This window comes from Heteronotia binoei, chromosome 2 (assembly GCF_032191835.1).
Source record: "Heteronotia binoei isolate CCM8104 ecotype False Entrance Well chromosome 2, APGP_CSIRO_Hbin_v1, whole genome shotgun sequence".
Lineage (NCBI taxonomy): Eukaryota > Metazoa > Chordata > Lepidosauria > Squamata > Gekkonidae > Heteronotia > Heteronotia binoei.
The window spans coordinates 145368240-145395198 of record NC_083224.1 but is presented as its reverse complement, the minus strand read 5'-3'; the positions used below and the strand labels follow the sequence as shown (position 1 = coordinate 145395198).

Genomic DNA, 26959 nt, shown 5'->3' with positions numbered 1-26959 from the left:
GAATAGAGCCCTGCTGGCAACTGGCCTGCTGCCCTTGGAAGCTCATCCATCTCTTCTCCTCTCCAGCACTCTCCCGCGCCTCTTCTGCTCTCCCTTCTCAAAGCCACCCCTGAAAGATCCAGAGGCCAGGACTGCCTCCCCCGCTCTCAGAACCCTCCCCGTATAGAACATTCCCCTTCTTTCGAGAAGAGGGAAGAATATTTCATGAATGCATTCCCTACTCTTCTTCTTTTTTAAAAATGTCCATCCATTATGTAATCCCATTTTGCTTCCTTCTAAAAAAGACCCCAGCGCTTTGGATTTCTGGTGTGTGTGTGTGTGTGTGTGTGTGTGAGGGGGGGGGGTCTCTTCCTTGCCCCAGCTGTAGGTTTACCTAGAGTCATGGTGGGTCCTTAAAACGGCAATTCGGAGTAAAACACAACTTGCCGAACTTTGAATCATTCATTAGCACCTTATAATTACTTTGCTAATTAGGTTGACACGGCACTTAATCAGGAGTAATACGTCCTCTTGTCACTGGCACTTCCCATTACTCTGACATTCAACAAGAGACAGGTTGGAGTCGTGTCGTCGGAGAGAAATTAACACAAGTTGATACCCTCCAAACAGCCCCCGCGCTTATCTCCTCGGCCCCCCTCCCCATGTACTCCCAAGCGGACCGTAACAACTGCTCCGATTCTATTCGGGAGGCGCCGGAACCAGGGGAGAGAGCGAGTGGGGTGGGTAGTGGACCCCACAGGCCGATGGAGGCCAGCTCCAGGAGCTGGAGCCCCCCCCCCCACGCCGCAGCGTTTGCCCTCCCTGCACCAGTTAGGTCCCATTCCAGATTAACAGGCGTTTAGGCTTTAACTGGAGATATCCGTTTGTTTCCCTTTCCTGCCCCTGGAGAGTTGGGCAGAAACCATCCGCTGTACCACTTCAGCGGCGATCCGAAATGTCAGCCTCACACACCTTTTCCCAGCCAATACAGGCAGATCGGTTTCTGCTATCCAAGAATGTGGTGCGGGTGCACAGACAATCCTCCCTGGCCAAAGCCAATACAAGGAAAGGAGGACTGTGCGCGATCCTCGGAGAATGAGTGGGTTTCTTGTCTGGAAACTTGTTTCCCTTTTATAGTGTATTCTTTTCATTTAAATATCTGGGACACCTGCAATCTTACTGGGATTGTAAAATATCTATAAATGCAACTGTTCTCTCTCACCTCCTAAAAGGAAAGTCTTTCTTTCTTTCTTTCTTTCTTTCTTTCTTTCTTTCTTTCTTTCTTTCTTTCTTTCTTTCTTTCTTTCTTTCTCCACTTAAAAAAAAACCTACCTGTTTCTCTTTACTGACGTGCCGGTGGTGCTAAGGGTTCACAATTTTTATTCTGATATACGATTGAAGGCGAGAGGGAGAAATCCTGAAGGTTCTTAAAAAGAACAACCCCCAGTTCTGAAATTGACAAGGTCCTCCCGCCCCGCACCTTCTCTAGTCTTCCTCCTCTCCTATTGGCTGCCAACTGCCGAGCGTCGGGTTCGGCTCTTGTGTCCACCAATGGGGGGGCTTTCCCTCCACGGTGGCCCGAAAAGAGAGCGAGAGACCCGGACCCGAAAGAGGGCTTATAACGGAGGGGAGCGGGCGGCTGGCAATGGCCGTGACGTCACGGGCGGAGCCTGGGAGCCCGAGAGGAGCCGGCTGGCGCGAGGAAGAGGCAGGCAGTGGCCGCGGCTCGGCGTCTCCTCCTCCTTCGGCACCACGCCTCAACTTTCCAAGAAAGTTCAATAACTCCTGGGCGAGAGAGAGAGGCACAGCCAGCCAGCCGGGCTTGCGATCGGGGGACCATCTTCAGGCAGCAGCGCCAGCCCCGCAGCAGCAGCAGCAGCCTCGCCTGCCCGTGCACCTGGTGCTTCCCAGAGCCAGCGCCGGGCCATGCAGCCTAGCCCTCCCGGCCAGGGGCGGCCACGCTCCCCGAGCGCCCCCTGAACAAGACGCCCAGCAGCACGTGCGCCTGCCCCCCCCCCCACTGCTTCTCCTGCATTTGGACGTGTCCATTTTCTCCCGGCTGTTCCTGCCCTGGCTCTGCCCGCCTCCCGTCGCCCTTTACCGCCTCCCGCTCCCCCTTTAGCCATTTCCCTCTAAGATACCACCGCCTGGCGGGGCTCAGTCCAATCCGCCCTTCGTCTGGTCGGTTTGGAAACCGGCGTTTCGCCCCCAACTTCTAGGCCGCCCTTCCTTCCCTTCCCTTCCCTTCCCTCCCCACCCCTCCCCCAGCGCCAGTACCGTGTCCGAAGCCGGGGCCGTGGGGGATGAAGGCGCTGCTTTGAACCGCCACCATGGAAGGATCTAGTGGCTCCAGTTTTGGAATAGACACGATTTTGTCTAACCCCAGGTCCGGCAGCCCGGGCATCATGAACGGAGACTTTCGGGCGGCCCATGGCGAGGCCCGGACCGCGGCGACGGCGGCGGACTTTCGCACCCAGGCCACCCCGTCGCCCTGCTCGGAAATCGACACGGTGGGCACGGCGCCTTCCTCGCCCATCTCGGTCACCGCGGAGCACCCCGAGCAGCCGCCTCCGCAGCATCTGGCGCCAGACGCGCTCCCGCCGCAGCATCTCCACCTCCATCACCCGCCGCAGCCGCCGCCAAGTTTGCAGCCCTCGCCCCAGCAGCAACAGCAGCCGCCGCCGCCGCAGCAGGCGTTGGGCTCGGGCGGCTCTGCCCCCCGGACTTCCACCTCTTCTTTCCTCATTAAGGACATTTTGGGAGACAGCAAACCGCTGGCGGCCTGTGCCCCCTACAGCACCAGCGTGGCTTCCCCGCATCACACCCCCAAGGCCGAGAGCAACGCCGCCAACGAAAGCTTCCGGCCCAAGCTCGAGCAGGAGGACGCCAAAGCCAAACTCGACAAGCGCGACGACTCCCAGCACGAACTCAAATGCCACGGTGAGTAGCCGGGCGGCGGCCACTGGCGCGGGCGCGGGAGGGGAGCGCTGCTGCGCGCGGGCAGGAGGGGGGAGAACTGGCTTCCAACGGGCCATTGTTATGTCGCCAACCCCCCCCCCCCCCGAGCCAATCGCGCCCTCGCCTTCCGCGCTAAGGAACCCCCAGCCCAGCCACGACCACCGTCCAGATTGCGCTGGTCAACTTGGCTTGCCTGGGGTTTGGGACAAGAGGGTTGCGAAGAACACAGATAAAGCGAGACAAGCCCAAAGAGAAAGGCAGAATGCGAAATGCCCCCCAAACTCTGCCTTAAAAATAAATAATAATAAATAATCTGGAATGCATTTGCCCGGAGCGAATTTTGTGCTGCTGTTTCTTCTTCCTTAAAAAAGTAGTTGTTGGTCTAAGAAAAGGAGTAGGAAGGGGTGCTCTTCAACAGCAACAAAAGGCCGGCCGCAGCCTGTATTTAATATCGGGAAATGCAAATGCCTCTTTTAAAATGCCACATGTCTGCGTGTTTTCTAAACGCCGCTGGCAGGGGTTTAGCGGCACTTAATTAATAAGACAAGGTTACGGGGAGAGTTAAAAGAAAGCGAAGGTTTTTTGTTTTAATCTGGCTGTTTAGATCAGCGGTTCCATTTCTTTCTTCAAAATCGAAGCCCTTTGAAACTGTTTCACGGGATTAGAGAATTTTAAAATGTGTCTTGTGGTGGTTGCAATAAAAGTACACTTTTTACGAGTGTGCGCCGGTGATATTCTATGGATGGTTTTTAAATTATATATATATATATTAAAAAGACCCAATGACAAGTGAGTTCTTCTAATGGGTGAAGGCGCCTTTGAAAAGCGGAGGTAAGAGCCCACGCATTTTGCTAATTTTGCAGCCTTCAGATATTTTGCAGTGGCTCATAGAAGGGCGCTCCAGTAGGCTCTTCATTTTGTCATTTTGGCATTAGCATAAGAGTGTCCAAAAACAGATGTACAGCCTCGTCTAGCGATTTTTTTTGGTTGGTTACTTGGTGCACCAACCTCCCCAGTGGGTCAATTAGAGAGATTATTGTTCTTCCTGCCGGGAAGATCAAGGAGCGCAGAGAGAGAGAGAGAGAGACAGAGCGAGGGAGCCCAAGTGTGTGTGTGTGTGTGTGGAGGGGGGGGGCAGTACAAACACAGATGGATTGACATATCGATTTCCTAACATTTCGGCACAAAAAAGAAAAACAAAGAAACCTAACCCCCCCCCAAATGGACTAATCGAATCTCGAAAGCGCGCTGTCACCTGTGAGCCTTGGCCGAATTGGGTCCAAACTGACACCTCTGTGACCCAGCCCTGGCAAATCTGTATGCGAAACTTGGATTCCTGATGCACGTGGAAAAGGGAAAGGACCTGGGGGGAAATTTCCTCCTCCAGAAAGAAGGATATTTGGGTTACAGAAATGGCCACAGCGCACCAAGACGGCATATACATTTCACAGCCTAATAAAAAAAGGGGGGGATTTTTCAAATAATTTGAACAGTTGTGGACTGCCGGTTTATGGGGGGGGGGGGCACAGCCAATTTTAAGCGCCCCGTTGAGCAGTCGGTCGAATGCAGCCGCTTCCCACTTTAGGTTTCAAGGCTCTTGCACATGTTGTGTCTTGCATTAGCCGCCCCAGTCTCCTGCCTTCGTGGTTTCCCTCCCTTCCTGACCTCTAAACCTGAGCTTTTGACTTGCTCGTAGGGACAAAAGAAGAAGGCGATCGTGAAATTACCAGTAGCCGGGATAGTCCCCCGGTGAGAGCGAAGAAGCCCCGCAAAGCGCGGACGGCCTTCTCGGACCATCAGCTCAACCAGCTGGAGCGGAGCTTCGAGCGGCAGAAGTACCTGAGCGTGCAAGACCGCATGGACTTGGCGGCCGCCCTCAACCTGACCGACACCCAGGTCAAAACCTGGTACCAAAACCGGAGGTAGGGGAGGCCAGCCCGGGGCGAGGTGGGGGATGCTTTCGGGTCTCCTCCACAGTCCCCCCAGCTCCTCGTTCAATGGGTCTGCAGGAAAATATTGGCGGGTGGGGGGTGGGGGGAGCGGAAGCCCAGCCAGGATGCGAACTAGCAGCCCCAAGCTCGCCAGGGCTCTGACCGAGGGCGCGCTGAGTCTTTCAGGCACTGCGCTTCGCTGAGCCTGGGAGGGGGATCTGGTGAACCGGAGCCCGAGACTGCAGAAAGTGAAGCCCGCAGGGACCGAGGTCTCCGTCCCCCAGCCCCTACTCCAGGCCTCCTCTTATTCCCTGGCCGGCCCCAGACCTCTCTTCCACCTTGTAAATGAAATCACCTTCACCGGTAGGTAGGACCGGATGAATTCTGCCCCCTCGGCAGTGGCTGGAGAAGAAGAGGGGGTGGGGGGGGGGAGCTTTCTCAGAGCAAGGGCTGACTGGGAAGGCCCAAGTGGGCGAAGGAGTAAGGCAGGCGGCTCCTTGGGGTCGGATCCACCTCCGGGTGACCTGCGAGGCTCCGACCCCCTCGGCCCCAGATTTGCAGCCCCCCCCCTCCTGCCCCGACCTTCCCTCACCTCATCCCGGCCTGCTTTTGAAGGGGAGGCTCACCCGGCCCTTCTTTCCTGGCGATTGCAGTTCGCCAAGCGTGTTGACTGGGGAGGGGGGGAGGGGAATCCGGCGTCACCGTTTGTATATTTTTAAGCCACAAAAAAGTCAACAGCAACAAAGGCGCCGCGAGAGCGGGAAGCAGGGGGCGACTGCTAGTTTATCGCAGACGACGGCGGCGACGGGGGTTGGGAAACCGCGTCCAGTTGTCATCTTTGCCATAATTTTCTGTCTCATTACATACGGTTGCAACCACCCTAATTCTGTCGGAAAACATTAGCGTCATTTGTCGCCAATCTAAACAGGAGCGCCATGTTTATTAATTGGGCCGCAATCGCGGAGCTGTGTGTGCGGGGATGTGCCAGTGTGTGCATGGATCCACCAGCTCGCTCTGGGCGGGGGGAGGCCCTCCAAAGAGGAACGGGGTCCCAAAGGAATGGAAACGGGGAATGGGGCGCCACATCGACCCTGGCTGGCACCCTAGAATCGTTTGCTTGTTAAACAGAGGACAGCCTACTTAGATTATTTATAACTGCACTGGTAAAAAGAACAAATAAATAAAGGGAGGGGGAATCTGGGTCTGCTGAAATTGTTTCCATTCTTTGATCCCCCCCCCCAGGTTTCCCTGTTTTTCGTGCTTAAATTTTAGAATGATAGAATAAGTGGCCCAGCGTTCTAAATTCTGCCTGTAGAATTGTGGATTCTGCTTCTAGAACGCAGAATCCCTTCGATTGCAGTTTCATTTGGGTGGGAGGACAGAGTAAACACCCAGCCTGACCTCTCCCCGCCAGCACCGCTTAGCTGAGGTGTAAATAATACGCTTTTTTTAGCCGAGAAAGTGTGTGGGGGGGAGATTTGCTCGGAAGGGAAATAGTTATGAAGCTTGTAAAGAGAGAAGGGGCTTCTTACGCTGTTCCCCTTAGCTGGGTTGTCGGGATATTAGACGGGATATTAGACTCCTCATTGTTAAAGTCGTGAATAATATTTTTTCAAATGTACCGGCCTAAACAGTTGGAGAGGGGAAGGGGGGGGAGAAGAGAAGGAGAAGGCAAGCGAGACCAGGTGCGTTCACACTGCACTAAAGAATGCATTTCGAAATTGGATTTTTACTGTTTAAAAATAGCAAGAATCCAGTTGCGAAAAGCCTTCTTTAGAATAGTGTAAACGCACCGCATGGCTGATATTGCAGTTGTACCGTTCAACTGGGATTCTTCCTATGTAGATTCCTCCCCCCACAGAGTTCTCGCCTGCCCTCTACCCTAGGAGATGGTTAGGAAGGCAGATCTATGTTAAACCTGGTGCCTGTGGAAGGGAATAGATCATAGGTTCTGTTTCCAAGAGACGGCGGGCTATTCATAATTGTGCATCCCTTTCCTTGTGCCCTGCTGCCCTACAAGCCGAATCTGGATTCTGCTTTGAGAGTTCGCCTAACCCTTGGAGAGAGTTGGGTTTTTCGTAATGCAACGAGACGAGTGCCGGCTGAGGTCAAGTCCAAGCGGTCCTTCGATTCTGCTCCTCGGAGAAAAGGGTCATTTTTTTTGCGGGGGGTTTTCCCTTTCTGACCTCCCCCCCCCCCGCGGCTTTTTGCGTTCCTTGCCTAGCGGCTCTCCTCTGCTCCCTTTCTTGCAGGACCAAGTGGAAGCGGCAAACGGCCGTGGGGCTGGAGCTGCTGGCCGAAGCCGGGAATTATTCGGCTCTGCAGAGGATGTTCCCGTCGCCCTATTTCTACCACCCCAGCTTGCTGGGCAGCATGGACAGCACCACGGCCGCCGCGGCCGCCGCCGCCATGTACAGCAGCATGTACCGGACTCCGCCCGCGCCTCACCCCCAGCTCCAGCGCCCCCTCGTCCCCCGCGTGCTCATCCACGGCCTGGGCCCCGGCGGGCAGCCCGCCCTCAACCCCCTGGCCAACCCCATCCCCGGGACCCCGCACCCGCGGTGAAAGAAAGGCCCCCCCGCCCCCTCCCACGGCCCCCGCCCTCCAAACCCCAGAAGGAGCCCGGGGGGGGAGTGGGGGGCCCGGGCGGGAAGACACGTCTGGAGCTTCTTCGGGCAGCCCCAAGAGCCGGGCCGCTTAGAGCGCAGAGACTCGGGAAGCAGTAAGTGAAGTTCGCCTTCAGACCCACTGGCGGGGGTGGGGGGAGGAGAGACCCCGCCAGACACGGCAAAGACTCTGGAGGGACACAAAGGAGAGAGAGAGAGAGAGAAGACGCCCCCTCCCCCACCCCAGATCTCAGAAGACCAAGAGGGGGCTGGGCTGGGCCGGGCTGCGAGGGGAACGGAGAAGTTTGCACTGAATTCTCATGACCTTTTTTCTTACTGAAAAGCGGCATGCTCCGTGTTCTATAAATATATATATATATATATATAATATAAATATATATATAGATATAAATAATGTACATTTTGAACAGGCTGGAGTGCGAAGTGATATATCATATTTATTATATGTTGTCCCCCCAAACAAAAGCCACTTATATGCATTAGTTAAAAACAACAACAAAGAAAAAACACAAAAAAGATTTTTTTTCCTCCTCTCCTCTCTCCTTTTTCATTTTTTTTGATTCAGTAAAAACAAATGCTTAGATGACAAAAAAGTATAGATTTTTTGATGACTGAAAATGGCAAAAGTGAAGGGAAAAAAGAAATAAACTTTATCTTTTTTTAAACAAATGCGCAGCTCTAAGCAAGCTAATTTCCCCGGCAATACACCGAGGTGTTTGTGTGGGGAGTTATTCTGTAAACTGGGGAGGGCGTTTTATGTGGGCTGCTGGGACCAAGAAGGAACAAATCAACACCTGCTATTTGAAGTTTGACTCGTGAAAGTTTAAAAGTTTAGACAAGGAGTGGGCGATTTTTATTTGAAGGCTGTAGAAACCCCCCTTAGAAAGTTGGCAAAGAGTTTCACTTTGGGAAGCAACCGTATAGCAGAAAACGGGAAAGCAATTTTTTCCGGGAAGGGGGCGGGATTTGCATTCTTGCAGAGCTTGTGGTGGAAACACGGCGGAGCCGAGAGAGTGGCGTCGTCGGGGAGGGGGGGGGGATCAGGCGCGCCGCCAATCCCGGCTGGGCTGCCCCTCTGCTGCATATGCAAAGGGGTTGGGGGGCTGCTGGGAGCCGGGCCTTGAATGGCGCAAGGCTGGCCGGCTGGCGGGGCGGGGCGGTCAGGCAGCCTGGCAGCTGTTCCGGGGCCGCAGCAGGAGAGTTCGGGGAGAGACAGACAGGAAGCGGGAGAGGCTCGCGGGTGGCCCCGAGGGGCGCGAACCTGGGCAAGAGAGGACCAAATCCGATCCGATCCACAGCCGGGGGGGCCTGCGGGAGGCGGGACCGGGAGAGCTTTGGTCTTCCCCCTGGCCGGCCCTTCGCCCTCGGCCTCCCCCCTTTCACCAGATCCCAAGACTGCTTCGGGGGCTTATTTTATTTTATTAAATGTTCCCTCCATCCCTTCTCGGTGGCCCTTCGGGAGCCTGGAGACCTTTGGATGGCTAGTGCAGAAGGGAAAGGACGGAGTACAAGGGAGAGCCCCGAAACTGCAGCCCACCTTCCGACGGGGCGGGTGTAGAGAAGGGGAAAAACAATGGCTGAAAATGGTGCCGGGGAGCGACGAGGGGGGCAGCTCGCTTGCCTCTCCTCCCCCCTTTCTTGGCCTGCTATGATGACTGGGCTTGGGGCTGCCTCCCCGCCCCCCGCCAGTCAATCCGCATCAGCCCGCCGAGCCGTCAAAACCCAAGCTCGGAAGAAGAAGAAGGAACTCCTCCGTCTCTCTCCCTCCCCCCCCCTCCTTAAATTCGGAAAGATATACAGCAATTACCTATAAAACATTCATCACGCCAGTCCAATATGATCACCTCCTCTGAGGCTTGTGGTTGGCTCGCTTGGCTTGTGGGGGTTGACTCTCGGGGGTGGGGGGATGAGTGTGAGGGGGTTGTGAGTGGGATGGCGGGGGGGGGGGGAGAGAAAACAGCCAGAAAGCCTGCGGGCACGTTTTATTTGGCCTTCGCTAATTAGAGAGCGGCTTGCTGATTTCTCCCCCCCCCCTTAATAAATTCGCCTTAAAAACCATCTTGACCTTGGCCGCTTGCTCTCCGAAGGGAGCGGGAGGAGGGTCCGGAAACGCCCATCTCATTTGCCGCTCTTGTCACCGCCGACTCCGCCGGAGCTGCGGGCGAGGAAATGACCCCCAGAGCCGGCCCCCGCCCCCCCCCCCCCAGCCCCGCTGGCCAAGCTAATTAGGGCCTCGCAATAAATCAGGGCACTCATCCCAAGCCCAAGGAACCCCCGCCTGGCGAAACGAGGCCGGCTCTGCCTATGGCCGGTGGCCTGCAGAAACCCGCCCCCTCCCAAGAAGAGCCCCAGCAGCAGCCCTGGAGAAGGAAATCTACGCAAGAGAAACTGGCGAGGCATCCCGGGGAAAGGGCACGATCCGGCCGACGTGGAGCCGGCCGACGGTCCCCAACGATTTCCGCGGGAGAGACACAGGAGCCTGCGTTTCTGCCTCCCAGTGCAAGGGCCGGGTTTCCAAATATTTACTTCTGGCAGGATCGGGCCCATAGAGATGTTGTGTACGTTTGGACGCCTTGATTTTAAATAAAACAAATCGAAGAGCATTAGTAGCAGAAAACGAGAGAAGTTTTAATCGGTATCACGATGCTGAATACCAAATGGGTATGATTTAAAACCATTTCAAGTTTTGTTTTTGTTTTGTTTTTTTAAATTTGAGCTCCGACAGATTAGTTTTGATTGAGCTGATTGAAAACTTTATAAGAAATCTGGATTTTTGCTGAGTTCGAACTGCCTATCAGAAGGAAAAAGACAAGCTGCTTTAACAACAACCAATTAATATGAATATAATATAAATTAAAGAGAATAAAAATATTTTGAGGCAGGTTTCCTGAAAAGCTGGTCAAAGTAATTTGAAAATGTTGCTGCGTCTTTTTATAAAAGTGTTCGGTGGCTGAAAAATGAGAATGTAAAACCTCACTTTAGAAGGTATTCTTCCACCAGATTTCTCCTTTGAGACAAAACACGGTGGCAACATATTTTGGAACCAAGTCAAATGGGGAGGTGGGCTAAGGTGAGCGACGGAAGGTCAAGCCCGATTTTTTTCAATATAAAGGAAATGTGTCTGATCCACTGTTGGCATCGCGGGGAGGGGAGATGCTGAAAATGTTGAAGGACTTCCTAACTGTGTGTGTTCAACCCCCACCTTTTAAAAAAAGCTTTTTGAACTGCACAGAAGCTTTCCTCGAAAACCAACATTGTTTTCTCTCTCTTTGGCTCATTCTTGCTCTGCGGTGAAATCTGAACTTTTCACTTTGCTGATAAACAATTTTGATTGCTTCTCACTTAAATTATGAACAAGCTAAGTAAACCTACTTCATTAGACGCCTTTGCTGGCTTCTAAAGCTAATTAAAAGAGGCTTTCCCTAGAAGAAAGGAGCTCGGCTCAGTGTTTAAAAAGCTACAGATGCGCGCTCATTTGCATGCACTCAAGTGGGACAAAAAAAAAAATCCTGCAAGTTTGTTCTTTCTTTTCTTCTTCTCCCCCTCCCCCCTTTCCTAGTTAACAAGCTCTCTCGGAGTTAAATAATTACCAAAAGAAGTAGCAAAGGAACTGAGGACGGTCTGCGTTAAAGGATTCTACTTCCCCTACCATAACCCTTACTTTGGTCCGGAAGCAAAACATTTTTGGTTCCACTTTCAAGATGAAGATTTAAAAAACGTGACCCCAATACTTAGTATCTCTGTATTTCCTGCAGGACTCAAGACTGCTGATTCCGTGCCCAGCAAAGCAGCGCCCTAGGTGTCTCCCTAAGTCAGCGACTGAAACTCTTCCTTTACTTCCCGATTCGAGACCCCTCTTCCAGTTGACTTGAAGGTCCTCCCTGGCTTTTTCATGATCACGGTTAGAGATTCAGAGGGACTCTTTTAGCTCCCTTAGTGTCAAAGAAATCACTTAAGTTGTTGTTTCATCAGCAATTGCTTTGTTCTAAAATCGGTTGGGTTTATAGGTGGAGCTGCTCCAGTCTCCTTTTAGAGACTCCCAGAAGGAGGAAGGCTGAGTTAGCAAATCCGGAAGGAGGAAGTTGCAGCGGAGTGATGGTCTCTGTCCCGTCTTGCAGACGCCGGGCTGAACTTCTCCTTGGTTCCTGAGCCTGCCTCCTTTCCTGCCTTTGAAAGATCTAGTCTGCTGCTTGCCTGTCGCACATCAGTCAGATACTTGGTGGGTAAGGCAAAAGTATGAGAGCCGTCGTCCAAAGAGTACAAGATTCCGCCTAAGGGACTGGTCAAGTGTGAGCCAGGACCCCCGTGGCTGGGCTCTGCAGCTATCGGTCAGCAACACTTCTGATCTAGTGGGAAGTCGTTTAGAGACTAGATTTCCTATCCCACCCTGCATTCTTTCTGCCGAGAGATCTCCTGGTAACCGGAGATCTCCAGGGTCAGTGGGACCATAGCCACGTGTGTGTGCGTGAGAGAGAGGGAAAAGTGGGGGAGGGGGAAACAATCCTAGACAATTCCAGGCAAATGCTTTCCTGGAAGTAAATCTCATGGATTTAAATGGGGCTTTCTTCCAAGTCAACGTGCACAGGCTCTGACGGTAGGGGAGCAGACACACTAAGGCAACTGGATGCCCATTAGTGACTAACTCTGGAACCAGGCTCGCACAATGACTGGCAAGGACCGGCCTGGGGGAAGGGGGTGGAGGAGTGCCGCCCAGGTACTCTGGTTTTTTGACAAGCCTATAATATGCACAGCGGACCAGGGGGTCTGCATTAATGTCAGAAAGTGACCCTTTACTCCAAGGATGCTGTCTTGGCGCGGTTGGAGGACCCCGATGTGAAAGACAACTGAGTTCCTTCGTGGCTCAGCAAGACACCCCCACCCCGCCCCCCGAACTCCAGGCACCTCGCCTCTGGAAGGCGTCAACGTTTCCAGGCGGCTGGAGAGGCAGTGTTGGAGTCGGGATCCCCGGCCTTCCCTGTCCCCTCCTTCTTTGCTACAGATCTCGTCGCTGGGTTTTCATCTGAGGGCTGTGGCAGGGAACCCTTTGCAGCACCACAGACAGCTCCCGGGCCTGGGCGCTCAGCAGCGGCGACGGAAGCCGGTTCTTCTGGTTAGTTGGAAGTCTTCTTTCTGCCCTCCGGCCGCCTGTGCTCAGGCTTGGAAGGAGCGCAGCAAAGTGCTGTTTCAGAGCACAGGCTGAAGAGTAGTTAAGTCCCAAAAAGGATCAATACGGTCCTTCGGGAACGTTAAGAAAAGAGAGCGAGAGCGAGCAAAAAGCTGCGAGACAAGATCTCTGAGCGAGTCGTTCTCAGCCATGAAACAAGCTAACCGACGCTCTTTAATGTTCATAGATTCCGCCGACTTTCGTGGCAAACGATTATGAAGAGACGAGAATAAGGCTCGGAGGGGAGAAAAGATTTCGGGCGAGCGCTTTAATTCGCCTTCCCATCAAACGTGAGATTCCTTGATGCATTAGCCAAGCCAGCGTTTGTGGCTGACAACAGTCGCACACTCACAAACCCTAAAGGAACGCGAAAGGGTGCCAGGTAGCTCTTTATAAAGAGAGGTCTTGGTTTTTAAGCCAAACCAATAAAAGGACATGTCCTTTCCTGTTTCGTTTATCAGTCTGCTTTGTCTTTAAATTGAACCTCCATGTTCTGTGGCGGTATACCTCTTAAGGTATACAGGGGACAAAGGATGGGGGAAGACTGTTACCTAAATGCCCTTCTTGTGGGCTCCTCGGAGGCACCTGATTGACCACTCTTGGAAACAAGATGCTGGACTAGATGGACCTTTTTGGTCTAATCCAGCAGGGCTCATCTTAGATTTGTCAGTTTCACTATGTTTGCACTGCAGTCCTTAGGGTGAACAAGGCATTAAGACAGACCCATCCATCAAAGAAGGACCTATCAAGGGATTGCTTCTGCTAAGCATAAGATGATTCCATCCACTTTTTATTACTTAGGACAGAGATGTTAAGAGCTCAGTAGCTCTGTCAAAAGCACTAAGCCCATTCCCTCCATTGCTAGCGGAGTCACTCCTGTTTTACATAGTTGAGCCTAAAGAGGGATGCATGTAAAAAGACAGCAGATGTGAAGTTCTGCTTGAGATCGCCTTGCATTGTCTTATTTCATGCCTGCTTTCTTCAAGCAAGCGACCCCTTGGTGCAGAGTGGTAAAGCAGCAGTACTGCAGTACTGTGATCTGAACTCTCTGTTCATGACCCGAGTTCGATTCCAGCAGAAGCTGGGTTCAGGTAGCTGGCCCAAGGTTGACTCAGCCTTCCATCCTTCCGAGCTCGGTAAAATGAGTACCCAGCTTGCTGGGGGGGGGGGGGGAAGTGTAAATGACTGGGGAAGGCAATGGCAAACCACCCCGTAAAAAGTCTGCCGTGAAAACGTTGTAAAAGCAACATCACCCCTGAGTTGGAAATGACTGGTGCTTGCACAGGGAACCTTTCATTTCCTTCTTCAGGCACCTGGGTTTGATTTCCTTGTTTTGTTTGAAAAACACATTGTTCTTAATCCAAACACACCAAAATCATTTATTCTTCCCTCTCAGGATGTCTTTTCTCTTTCTCTTCTTATGGCCCCTTCTACTTAGATTTTTGCTCCAAATATACTTGATGATACTGGTCACTAACTAAACTGGACAGCACACTAACTTGCTGAGACAAAACCCCACAGGTTAAGAGTCAATAAGAATGCAGAATGAGGCCTGAAACCACTGTTATTTAAGGAGGGCCATTTTTAGGATATTCTGGCATCTCCATTCAGAAGGACTGTGGCACTTTGGGACTATGGATAAAAAGGGAAATGTATAAGTATGTGTTGAGAATGTCAGAGTAGCAGCGTAATAGGATACACATGCTGTGTGGTGAACAAAGGCAACTTCAGTTCCACATACTGCATGTAGAAGCTTCTATAAATGATTGGTGTTTTCAGACACTAGTGGTTTCTACACACACACATACACACAAACAGAACCAGCGAAAATGACGAAAAGCTGGTTGACTTTGGACAATTATCTAACCATTCAGAAGGTACAATGAAAGGGGCAGCTGTCACCTGACTTAAAATACAATGGCTGAAGCAACTAGATCATGTTGCGCTAAATAGCTTCGCAGAAATATTTTACAAATCCCACTTGTTGCTTGGGGTTTTTAAGATCTAATGGAGGAAACTTCTTTCATGCTTTCACAACATGGAAGAGTCTGGGATGATGAGGCCGCTGGAGCAGTTATTATCATATGACATGGACTGAATGATTCAGACTAGGCTTGGTGGATATTCCAAAATCTGAAAACTAGTTCCTAGTGAGACGATAAATCTGTGCCTGGGCTATGCTAATTCTGACTGTAGCTTGGATTCCATTGATTGAACTCTCTTTTGCAAAAGCATTCTCTGCACACTGAAATATGGCAGGTGTATTTATCTGCTTAGATTTACATATTTTGAGTTTTTTTCTCCAATAGGGACCCAAATTTATCTGCTTAGATTTTCATATTTTGAGTTTTTTTCTCCAATAGGGACCCAATGCAGCTTACCACATCACTTTCTCTTTCTTCATTTTATCCTCACAATAGGAACCCTCTGAGGTAGGTGGGTCTGAGGGAGAGTGATTAGTCCAAGATCACCCGGTGAGCTTCCGTGGTACAGTGGAGATCTGAGTCTTCCAGCTTCTAGTCTTCCACTATAACCACTACACATGCTGTCTTCTATCATATTAGAGAATTTAGGCCTGAGCTGTTTTCTCTGCCATTCTAGTTTGCTCTGCTGAAAAGCATGTATGGGGAAGCATTCAACCTTGTGAGATGTGTACAGCTTAGACACAGGTTTACCACACCAGGAACAGCAAGGTCCTAATCAGAAACTAGCTTTTCCAGAGAGCCATTTAGATAAGGACATATGTAGGTGGGTGAGTCAAGGGCTCAGAGCAGTTTGCTAGCACATCCCATTGCTACACGTGTAATTCCTTCTACTATTCTTTTAAACTACTAATTCAGCATTTGGAGAGTTTTAGAGAGTCAATTTATTGCCCATAATAGGGCTTGTTTTTGTATTCTAAACCTTATTCTGTTTTTCTTGCAGCAATAGCTAAGCTGCTAAACATCTGACAAACTCTTGCCTTTGTTTGGGCTGCATTTCCTCACGACTGAGCCCATAAAAAGCTGTGGATCCCTTTCTCAGCTGCAAAGCTCCCACTGATTTCAGTAATGTTTGGTTGTTTTCAGCTGTGAGTCTTAAAACAAGCTATTTATTGCATTACTCTTTTAAATGCATATGTAAAATCTATTTAGGCTAGAAAGTATCTGTAATGTTTGCAGCTCCCTTCTGCACAGAATTGATAACTGTTCACACCAGCTAGCAGGAGTGTGACTCAAAGGTACTATAAGCAATGCCTAAAAACACTGCCAAGGTTGCACAGGATAGTGACATGCAATCAGGTTGCAAATGGCTCCTTCCTGCTTTCTAAAGCCACATCAGCTATAAACACACATGTGTACAAACAGTGCCAGAAATGGTCAAAGGTGCTTTTAGTGTTGCTGAAAATGCTTGGGACATTTTTGCACATGACCTCGAAGTACTTTGCATTATCAATTTTTAAATGGCTCCCTTCCACATTAAAAACACATAGGCTTTGCATGTGTGAGTGACATTGAAAAAAATGTTCTCGGTTTTACCCTGGCACTTTTTATACACGATCTTGTGAAATTCAGAACTACAAGACAATGATGATGGTTTCTAGCTTTGATGGCTACTCACCATGATAGCTAAATGTATCTTCCGGAAACATTTTCAATAGACCTCAGAATACCAGATGATGGAAACAAGCCGGGGAAAGCCATCATTTTAAATGTCTGCTTGCAAAAGTATCTGGCTGGTAGGCACTGAAAACAAGAGATGGACCTTTTTCTGATCCAGCAAAACATTTCTGTTATTCTCAAGCATTTTGGGACAGGATCACTAGACTACTTCTAGCTTTAAAGATGGGCTTTTAATTATTAGCTTTAGTAAGAATAATTTGGGGTTCTTGTTTGTCCATGAGGTAGACAGATCAAAAGGATAAAGTTAACTAAGTCAGATTATTGGTCTATCCATTTCATCTACTTTGACTTAACAGTGACTCTCTTTCATATCTGCTGCTACCTGATCTTTTAAATGGGGACACCAGGGATTGAACCCGAGGCCTTCTGTATGCTGATGCTCTACCTCTGAGCCCTCCTCTAAACTTTGTCTTTGAATAAGGAGAAACAACTTTGACTGAACTGAGGTGACCAAGGTTTCTCCAGAAATCTTCCTTTCTCCGTGTGCAGAAGATTAGCAAGTGTTTTAAAACTCAGGCCCTATTTATATCATGGAACTAGGCATGATAAGGTTATATATTAAGAAGGCATCCTTTGATGTTGAATGGTCTTTATCTTTCAGATCCAAGTCTGCTATTGAACTCTGAACTTTGATCTGAAGTATTAGGCTTCTTCCTGGACAGCTTGGCCTGTTAAAATTTAAGCTGAGCTACCAGGTAGGCTCCAGTTCCCAGCTGACAACTGCACATACCATCACCCTTGATATTAATTTTAAGATGTTTCAACAAAGCTCTCCTTTAATGGGAAATTACCAGCATATTCCCCTCCTACACCATAATGGCTTAGGTAGTAGTTGCATCCTTTTATATTGCAGGCATGATTACGAGCAGAATGAACAAAGGCCAGGAGAAACGCTAGTGGTGCGTTGTGAAAGTAAACAACTATTACTATATGAAAAACCTCTAAACATTTCACATGCAGCTTTGTCATGGGACATGAAACATGGTGTAAAATGAACACTAATAACTTTAATATCTTGTATTTTTATTATTTTAATATGGATTTATTAATGTTCCTTTTATACCATGTTTCAGATCCCCTGACAAAGCTTTGCATAAAATGTGTGGAGTTTTTTTTCCCAGCAGCCATACAGTAAAGTTTCAGTTTTCCATTGTACCATTGGCATTTGGCCTTGCCTTCTTTTATCTGGATGACTGGTGTAGCCCTCCTGCTTTCTTGTGCATCATTATGAACAGGCCTGTTAGTAAAGAGCATCTGAGTTTAAGCTATAATCAATATCCACCTGAAATATCTCTTCTTTTTCACTTTGGGGCTCATGTTCCTGGGTTTTTAAATTGTTTTTAAATTGTTGTCAAAGAAGAACATCCAAAAAGTGAAAACTATTTCTGGATGGGTGTTGCTATGACACTTGCTGTAATACCCAGAGCTCAAAAGTAATCATGTTGCTGGTTCTCTTGTGGAATTCTTCCATTTATAGCATTTTTTTTTAAAAACAACTAATGTCAGATGGAAAGGTAGACTTGTAGGCTATTCAATTAAAACAAAAGCGAGTCTAATATTTCAAATGACTTGGCTTTATTGGTCCATTCTGCATACACAGTTTACTTCTGATTTTCACTGGAGTCAAGTTGGTTGGGGTTTACTTTGAATGCTGTGCCTGTATTCTGCATCTTTCTCTTTGATTTCCATTGAGAATTGTGGTGTATATCTTCTACATACCAATGAGAAAACCTGGGTATTTATCAGTAGTCAAGGTGTTTGCTGAAGAAAAATCCCCCCACTGTCAGGCAGTGCTTTAAAAATTTAGTGAGAGTCAATGCTGATCCCTTGGCTGGGGAGGGGGGAGGTGAAGATGTCAGTGCTTTGCAGCCTGAGTCCCCACCCCCATTGTTATTTAGAAATGACAAAAGTGGAAGACGATGGACCATATTTTTTTTTAAAAGGCTGCTGCTGCCACAAAGTAGGTTCCACAGCATTATTTTCATGTCTGAAATGTTTGTGGTCAGAGTCAATTTAAATCTTTTTTTCCAGATACAAAATAACCCAGCATCTTATCCAACCAAGCTAACTTACTTTCCTTTTCTCCTAGTTCAAAAGACATGCATAGTGTGAAACAGACCAAGAAGAACAGACCAATTAGCCTGCCAGGGAAGGGGAGGGGGAAAGTCCAAGGAAATGTTTCTGCTTTTAAAAGTTTGAAAGCGAATTAAAAGGAGGAGGGGGAAATATTGCTCTGAAAAACCACTCTTAGAAATGACAGAGAAGTGACAGCAGAATGCTGGGAAAAAGATATGGAAGGAATTAAAAAATCCAATGGGAGAGTGAGGTGAGTGTGCAAGTGAATATGGAAGCAGGTCTTTAAAGCAATGGATGTGGGAGATGAGAGCCATAGTAAACACAAAAGCAGAAAGGGCCATTGAAATACATTATAGCACAAAAAATTGCCATGAAAATGTGCAATGGATTTTTAAGTAAGGTCTCTGGACCTAGACAGACCACTCTGGGACTGGAATGAAAGGCCCCAGAATGAAATGATGGTCCCTAGAAGTAGAATTGGTGCTCTGGGACTGGAATGACAGCCCTCCCAGTGGAATGATGGGCTCCTGGGAGTAACAGAAGTGTTCTGGGACTGGAATGGTAGGTTTTAGAATGGAACAACAGTCCCAGAGAGTAGAAGTATTCTGGGGCTACAAGGACAGCCCCAACAGTAGAATGATGGTCCCTAGAAACAGAATCAGCATTCTGGGACTGGAATGTCAGCCCATCCAGTGTAATTATGGCCTGTGGAAGTAGCAGAAGCATTCTGGGACCGGAATGACAGGTTGCAGTGTGGAATGAGGGGCCCTGGCAGTAGTAGAAGTGTATTGGGATTGTAACGACAGCTGCCAGTGGGATGACAGCCCCTGGAAGTAGTGGGAATGTTCTGGGACTAGAATGACAGGTCTCAGAGTAGAATTGTGGCCAATGGGAGAGGGTGAAGTATTTTGGGACTGACAGCCACCAAGTGGACTGACTGCTCCTAGGAGTAGCAGAAGTATTTTTGAACTGGAATGACAGGTTACAGAGTGGAGGTACAGTCCCTGGCAGTAGTAGAAGTGTTCTGGAACTGGAATGATAGCCCCCTCAGTGGAATGACAGCCCCTGGGAGTAGCAGGAGTGTTATGGGGGTGAAATGACAGGATTGACTTTCCCTAGGAATAGAGTAATTTCTTTGCTACTGGAATGACAGGTTATAAAGTGGAAGGACAGCCCCTGGGAGTAGCAGATGTGTTCTGGGACTGAAATGAAAGCCCCAGGATGGAATGACATCTCGGGGAGTAGGAGATGTATTCTGGGATTGGAATGACAGCCCCTTTCCAGTGGAATGTTGGCCCCTTGGAGTAGTGGAAGTGTACTGGGACTAGAATGACCAATCGCAGAGTGGAATTACAGCCTCTGGGAATAGTAAAAGTGTTCAGGGGCTGGAATGACAGCCCACCCAGAGGAAGAAGACCGCTGGGAGGAACAGAAGTTTTCTGGGGCTTGAATGAATGATAACTCCTCCAAGGGGAATGTCAGGCTCTGGGACTAGCAAAAGTGTTCTGGGCCTGGAATGACAGGCCCCCAGTTCCAGAACACTTCTTCTACTTCCAGAAGCCATCATTCCACTCTGTGACCTGTCCTTCCCATCCCAGAACACTTACGCCATTTCATTGAGTTTGTGTGTATGTGCTGTCATTCCAGTCTCAGAACAACTCTGCTACTCCTAAGGGTCACATCTCACTCTGTAAACTGTCATTCCAGTCCCAGAACAATTCTGCTACTCCCAGGGGCCTTCATTCCACTCATGGGGATATTCTAATACTCACAAAAGCCATCGTTCCAATCTGAAACCTGTCCTTCCAGGCCCCAAAACCTTCTAAACAACTAACCAAACATAAAACCAAACAAACAATTGACTAATTAAAATTCGGGGGGGGGGGGGGAGGGGTAGTCCCAAAAGCTGTCATTCCACTCTGCGACCTGGTCATTCCAGTCCCAGAATACTTTTACTACTCCCAGGGACATATATTCCACTCTGCGACCTTTCATTCCAGCCCCAGAAAACTTCTGCTACTCTCAGGGGTTCTCATTAAGAACATAAGAAGAGGCCTGCTGCATCAGACCAATGGTCCATCTATAATAATAATAATAATAATAATAATAATAATAATAATAATAATAATAATAATAATAATAATAATAATAATAATAATAATAATAATAATAATAATAATAATAATAATAATAATATTTTATTTATATCCCGCCCTCCCCGCCTAGGCAGGCTCAGGGCGGCTAACAACATTTATAAACATACAGAACAATAAATATAGGGCTTTAAAATTAACATTATTAAAAACCAGTCAATATACAATTAAAATTTAACTTAATCTGACAGTGGTGATGGTATTTCCGGCGCTAATTTCTGTCAGTTTACATAGTTTACATAATAACATAGGTCCTTAAACAGAACCCTATTGGCGGCTCCCTTTATAAACAACCACAATTCAGCAGTCCGTGTACGCTAGCTTGAAGAGGGTGGTCTTGCAGGCCCTGCGGAACTGATCGAGGCTCTGCAGGGCCCGCATTTCCTTCAGGAGCTGATTCCATAGGGACGGGGCCGCGATTGAAAAGGCCCGTGCACGAGTGTTCTGAAGTTTAGCTTCTTTCAGCCCAGGGGTAGTCAGTTTATTTTTCCCGGCTGACCTCAGTGCTCTCTGGGACTCATATGGGGAAAGACGGTCCCTCAGGTAGGCCGGTCCTCGGCCATATAGGGCTTTAAAGGTAATGACCAGCCAGTGCAGTTCACGTAGCCCCGGCTGTATATGCTCCCACCTCGGGAGTCCTAGCAACAGCCTGGCCGCCGTGTTCTGCACTAGCTGCAGCCTCCGGGTCCGGCACAAAGGCAGCCCCAAGTAGAGGGCATTACAGTAGTCCAATCTTGAGGTGACCGTCGCATGGATCACTGTTGCAAGGTCCTGGCACTCTAGGAAAGGGGCCAACTGCCTCGTCCGCCTCAGGTGGAAGAATGCTGACTTGGCAGTGGCTGCTATCTGGGCCTCCATTGATAATGAAGGCTCCAGTAAAACACCCAAGCTCTTTACCTGGCGCGCTGCTTTCAATGGCGCTCCATCAAAGGCCGGGAGAGATATTTCCTTCCCCAGAATGCCGCGACCCACACAAAGGACCTCTGTCTTCGTCGGGTTCAGCTTCAGCCCACTCAGCCTAAGCCACATTGCAACAGCCTGCAAAGCCTGATCCAGATTCCCTGGGGCGGAGTCGGGCCGTCCGTCCATTAGTAGATAGAGCTGGGTGTCATCTGCATATTGATGGCAACCCAGCCCAAACCTCCGGGAAATCTGGGCAAGGGGGCGCATATAGATGTTAAACAACATCGGGGAGAGAACTGCTCCCTGAGGCACCCCACAATCTAGTGTGCGCCTCTGGGACCGCTCGCCCCCAATCACCACCCTTTGTCTCCGGCCCAAGAGGAAGGAGGAAAACCATTGTAAGGCCAACCCCCTAACCCCTATGTTGGCGAGGCGGCGGGTCAGCAGCTGATGGTCGACTGTATCAAATGCTGCCGACAGGTCTAACAGCATCAGTACCGTGGCACCACCTCAATCCAGTTGCCGCTGGAGGTCATCCATCAAGGCGACCAGCACCGTCTCCGTCCCATGGCCCGGCCGGAAACCAGACTGGCATGGGTCCAGGATGGAAGCATCATCCAGAAACCTCTGTAGCTGCAACGCCACTGGCCTCTCAATAATTTTACCTAAAAACGGTAAATTAGACACCGGATGGTAATTTGCCAATTCGGCCGGGTCTGCTGTACATTGTTTCAAGAGGGGGCGGACCAAGGCCTCTTTCAGAGGTGTTGGAAAACACCCCTCTACGAGGGATCTATTTATAATGTCCCGTAAAGGACATCTAAGCTCCCTCTGGCAGGATTTGATCAGCCAAGAGGGGCAAGGGTCCAAATCGCATGTTGTTGGGCGAGCAGCAGAGAGGATTCTGTCGATTTCCTCCAGGCTGAGTGGGTCGAAGTGATCCAGCACTAAGCCCGAAGACAGGCACGGAGCCTCAATTTCACTTACTGTATCCAATGTGGTAGGCAGGTCTTGGCGGAGCGTCGAGATTTTATCTGCAAAATGTTTCGCAAATGCCTCACAGCCAACCTCTAATTCTCTAACATTTGGTTTGCCTTGTGGCAGTGTTATAAGGTCTCCAATTATTCTAAACAATTGTGCTGGGCGCAAATTTGCAGATGCAATCTTGGTTGCAAAGTAGTCTTTCTTTGCAGCCTTGACTGCCATCTTATAAGACTTCATAAATGTTCTATAGGATGTTCTCTTCGCTTCGTCCCGAGTATGCCTCCATTGCCTCTCTAGTCGTCTGAGCCCTTGTTTCAGCTGGCGCAGCTCCAAGGTATACCATGGGGCCAGCCTCACATGAGGGCGCAGAGGGTGCCGAGGTGCAATTTCATTGATAGCCCTGGATAGCCGGCCTTGCAAGGCTTCCACCAGGTCATCGAGGGAATTGCCAGTGGGCCAGGGATCCCTCAGGGCCGTTTGGAACCGTTCCGGGTCCATCAGGCCCCGAGGGTGAGCCAAAATAGGCTCTCCACCCATACATGGTTGGGGCAGTGTCTCCACATGGGCCTTAAGGGCTAGGTGATCCGACCATGGAACCGCTTCTACAGCGATATCGTTCACCAAAATCCCAGACGCAAAGATGAGGTCTAATGTGTGCCCGGCCTGATGCGTGGGAGTCGTAACAAATTGAGAGAGTCCCAGTGTCACCATGGAAGACACTAGGTCCATCGCCTGAGTGGAGGCCGTGTCATCAGCATGGACGTTGAAGTCACCCAGGACCATAAGCCCTGGGTACTCCAACGCCCAGCCCGCCATGGGGCCAGCCTCACATGAGGGCGCAGAGGGTGCCGAGGTGCAATTTCATTGATAGCCCTGGATAGCCGGCCTTGCAAGGCTTCCACCAGGTCATCGAGGGAATTGCTAGTGGGCCAGGGATCCCTCAGGGCCGTTTGGAACCGTTCCGGGTCCATCAGGCCCCGAGGGTGAGCCAAAATAGGCTCTCCACCCATACAGGGTTGGGGCAGTGTCTCCACACGGGCCTTAAGGGCTAGGTGATCTGACCATGGAACCGCTTCTACAGCGATATCGTTCACCAAAATCCCAGATGCAAAGATGAGGTCTAATGTGTGCCCGGCCTGATGCGTGGGAGTCGTAACAAATTGAGAGAGTCCCAGTGTCACCATGGAAGACACTAGGTCCATCGCCTGAGTGGAGGCCGTGTCATCAGCATGGACGTTGAAGTCACCCAGGACCATAAGCCCTGGGTACTCCAACGCCCAGCCCGCCACTGCCTCCAATAGTGATGGTAAGGCGCTAGCTGGTGCGTTAGGCGGACGGTACACCAGCCAGACTGCCAACCCCTCTCCAACATCCCATGCCAGACCAGCACATTCGATACCATCCATCTTTGGGGCCGGGAGAGCCCGAAAGGAGTAACCCTCCCGTATGAACAACGCCACCCCTCCCCCCCGCCCGCTAATCCGTGATTGGTGAAAGACCGAGTACCCCGGGGGGGGGGGACATCTGAGAGAGAGCTACTGTCTCCCCGTCCCGCACCCAGGTCTCGGTCACGCAAGCCAGGTCCACGACCTGCCGAAGCAGGAACTCCCTAAGGGTCGAGGTCTTATTGTTTATGGACCTGGCATTGCATAACACCAATGACGGAGGCGAGCATCTCCTCTTGGCCCCACTACCTGCCACCGTTGGGATGGGAAGTAGACTGGAAGGTGGCCGAGCACCATTTTGTCTCTGTCTCCTTCCCTTATATTTCTGTCTATTCCCACTGTCATATCTTCCCCTCCCCAGGAGCACTGGGATCCCTTGGCTGAGCATCTGCACCTGCCCGGAATAGAACTCACCGGTATCACCTCCCAGTTTGTCTCCACCTGCCGTTCCGGTTTACCCCCCACCAACCCCTCCGATTCCTAACTGCTAGATTCACTACTTGTATCTTAAGTTAATTAATTTAATCACCCATCCCAATCTACTTTCCAATTAATTAGTTAAAAAAATTAATAAGTTCATTCGTTCCCAGTGTTATTAATAAATAATCCCTCCCACCCTTTCCTAATTAATAAGCTAAAAAATTATAGATATAAATATATATAGTCTAATATATAAGTATATTATAATAAATCAGTCACTAATCAATCAATCACTAATAAATCAAGTCACTAATCTAGTCCAGCATCTTGTCTTACATAGTGGGACCAGTTCCTCTGAATGGCCAACAACAGAGCATATAGGCCAAGCCCTTCCCCTGATGTTGCCACTTGGTACTGGGATTCAGAGGATTAACACCTCTTAATGTGGTGGTTCCCCAACAGTAGCCATTGATAAACTCATTCCACTCTGGGGGCTTTCATTTTGGGCTCAAAGTACTTCTACTCCCAGGGAATGTGATTCCACTCTGTGACCTGTTCATTCCAGTCCCAGAACACTTCTCCTACTCCCAAGGGTCATCATTGTGACCTATTATTCTGGCTCCAGAAGATTTCTGGCACTCCTATTCCAGCAGCTATCATTCTATTCTGCAACCTGTCATGCCAGTCCCAGAATACTTCTCTCTCATTCCACTCTGTGACCTCTAATTCTAGTTCTATTCTATTGGGACTGATTCTATTCCTAGGGATCATCATTCCATTCTGGGATATTTCATTCCAGTCCCAGAGCAGTATATTTGGGCCCAGAGACCTTAATTGAAAATCCATTTTACATTTTCATGTCAATCTTTTTTGGTGCTGTAATGTATTTCACCAGAGTCCATGCAAGTCAATTGGCATTTCTAGCTCCCATTGTGTCCAATGAGCTTTCAAGTCTCTCTCATTGTTTCCAGTGGGCAATCCTGTCATTCCTTTTAGTACATCCCCAGTAGAGGGTTGGTTTGGTGATGTGTTTAGCAGTTCTTTGTGTCTATGAATATAAACGTTACAAGCTGTTAGGAAACAGTAGGTTTCATTAGCATCTTTTATGATAAATATTACAAAAGATGGCCAATTCATTTCTTAATACAAGTTCAAAGGATGACATTAAAATTGCAGTGAACAGGGATGAGATTTGATTGATTTATTGATTGATTTATTTAGATACTGGCCCATAGAGAACCATGAAGTGGGTTTTTCAGTGTGTAAAGGTGTAGATCCTTCTAAAACACAACCATCTGAGGTGCTGAGATTTTGGCAATTGCTTTTATATCCATAGGATGGTTCTTCGTATTCTGAGGTACCTGTTCCTTTTGCAAATGTAAATCATTACTGACACTGAATATTGGATTGCTTTCTTTTCTTTTAACATAGTTATTTACTTGATATCACTAAAAGAAGCATGGTAAACAATATGTTTATTACACTGAATTCCATGAACAATGAGAATTTTCAAAGGGTTCTTGATTCTTGCCAGTGATAGGGTAACCTGATTCATGTAGAAGAACTGAACAACTGGTCTGGGTTGTGATGAATTACATATGGAATGCATTCAAGACATTATGTTAGATTTCTATATCAGCAAGCCAAGAATGTCTAAATAAGAGATGAACAATGTTCCTTGGTAACAGATAAGATGCTCTCCATCCAGATAGTTCCAGAAAACAATGGATTTTCTCTACAGTTTTGATAAGAATCATTTGGAGGCCCAGTATATATCTCTTCATCTCAGCTATCTAAATGTGGGGGTTAGTTATCTATTGTATTTAAAGTTATTCTGGGCTAACTCTCAGGCGTAGTTGGGATATTTAACAACTATTCATTGTCAGGGCTTTTTTTTTTTGTAGCAGGAACTCTTTTGCATCTTAAGCCACACACCCCTGATGTAGCCAATCCTCCATGAGCTTACAGGGGTCTTAGTATAGGTTCTACTGTAAGCTCTTAGAGGATTGGCTGCATCAGGGGTGTGTGGCCTAATATGCAAAGGAGTTCATGCTACAAAAAAACCTCCTGTTCATAGTGTTTCTGATTAGGCGCTTGCATTATTCCTGCTCACAGTATGTTTACATCTGTCCAATTGTTACCTTTTGTTATGCAGAAACCAGCGGCATAGACTCCAACCAATGGCTCATCTCTAGTAGTCCTGACATGTGCAAAGTGGGTCATCAGACTGTTCATCTAGGTCATGCGTAACATCTACATACTAGTTCCATACTTACATTTCAATGTGATAAATTTAGGCTGCAGTCCTAAGAATACTTTCCTGGTAGTAAGCTTAATTGAATAAAATGGAATTGAATTGTAAGTAGTCCTATCTAGGATTGCATCCTTAATGTATAAACTACTGAAATCAATGGTAAATCTGATACCTAACTTTACACCAATTTGAAATTCAAATCTGACATTCGTGCAAGTTGTACATTTTCAGCTGTTGCTTTTGAAACTCAGTATTGCAAGAAACTATTAAACTAATAATGAAGGCAAGAATCAACCTGCCAGATTCATAAATACATTTTATTTAGTTTTTGAGAACATTGAAAATGCTTGAGAATTCCCTCTCATCCTCATTCCTTTCAACTGCAATTATGTCCTCTCATTTC

At 48.8% G+C, this 26959-nt stretch overlaps 1 protein-coding gene across 1 annotated transcript; it reads left to right on the top strand.

The window, feature by feature from the left end:
* Positions 1 to 2279: 2279 nt before the first annotated feature.
* On the top strand, positions 2280 to 7452 carry BARHL2 (BarH like homeobox 2). The gene is made up of 3 exons (XM_060233342.1): positions 2280 to 2919; positions 4634 to 4859; positions 7121 to 7452. Exons 1-3 carry the CDS (start codon positions 2310 to 2312, stop codon positions 7431 to 7433), a joined length of 1149 nt encoding a protein of 382 aa, XP_060089325.1. The 5' UTR covers positions 2280 to 2309; the 3' UTR covers positions 7434 to 7452.
* Positions 7453 to 26959: the final 19507 nt, after the last annotated feature.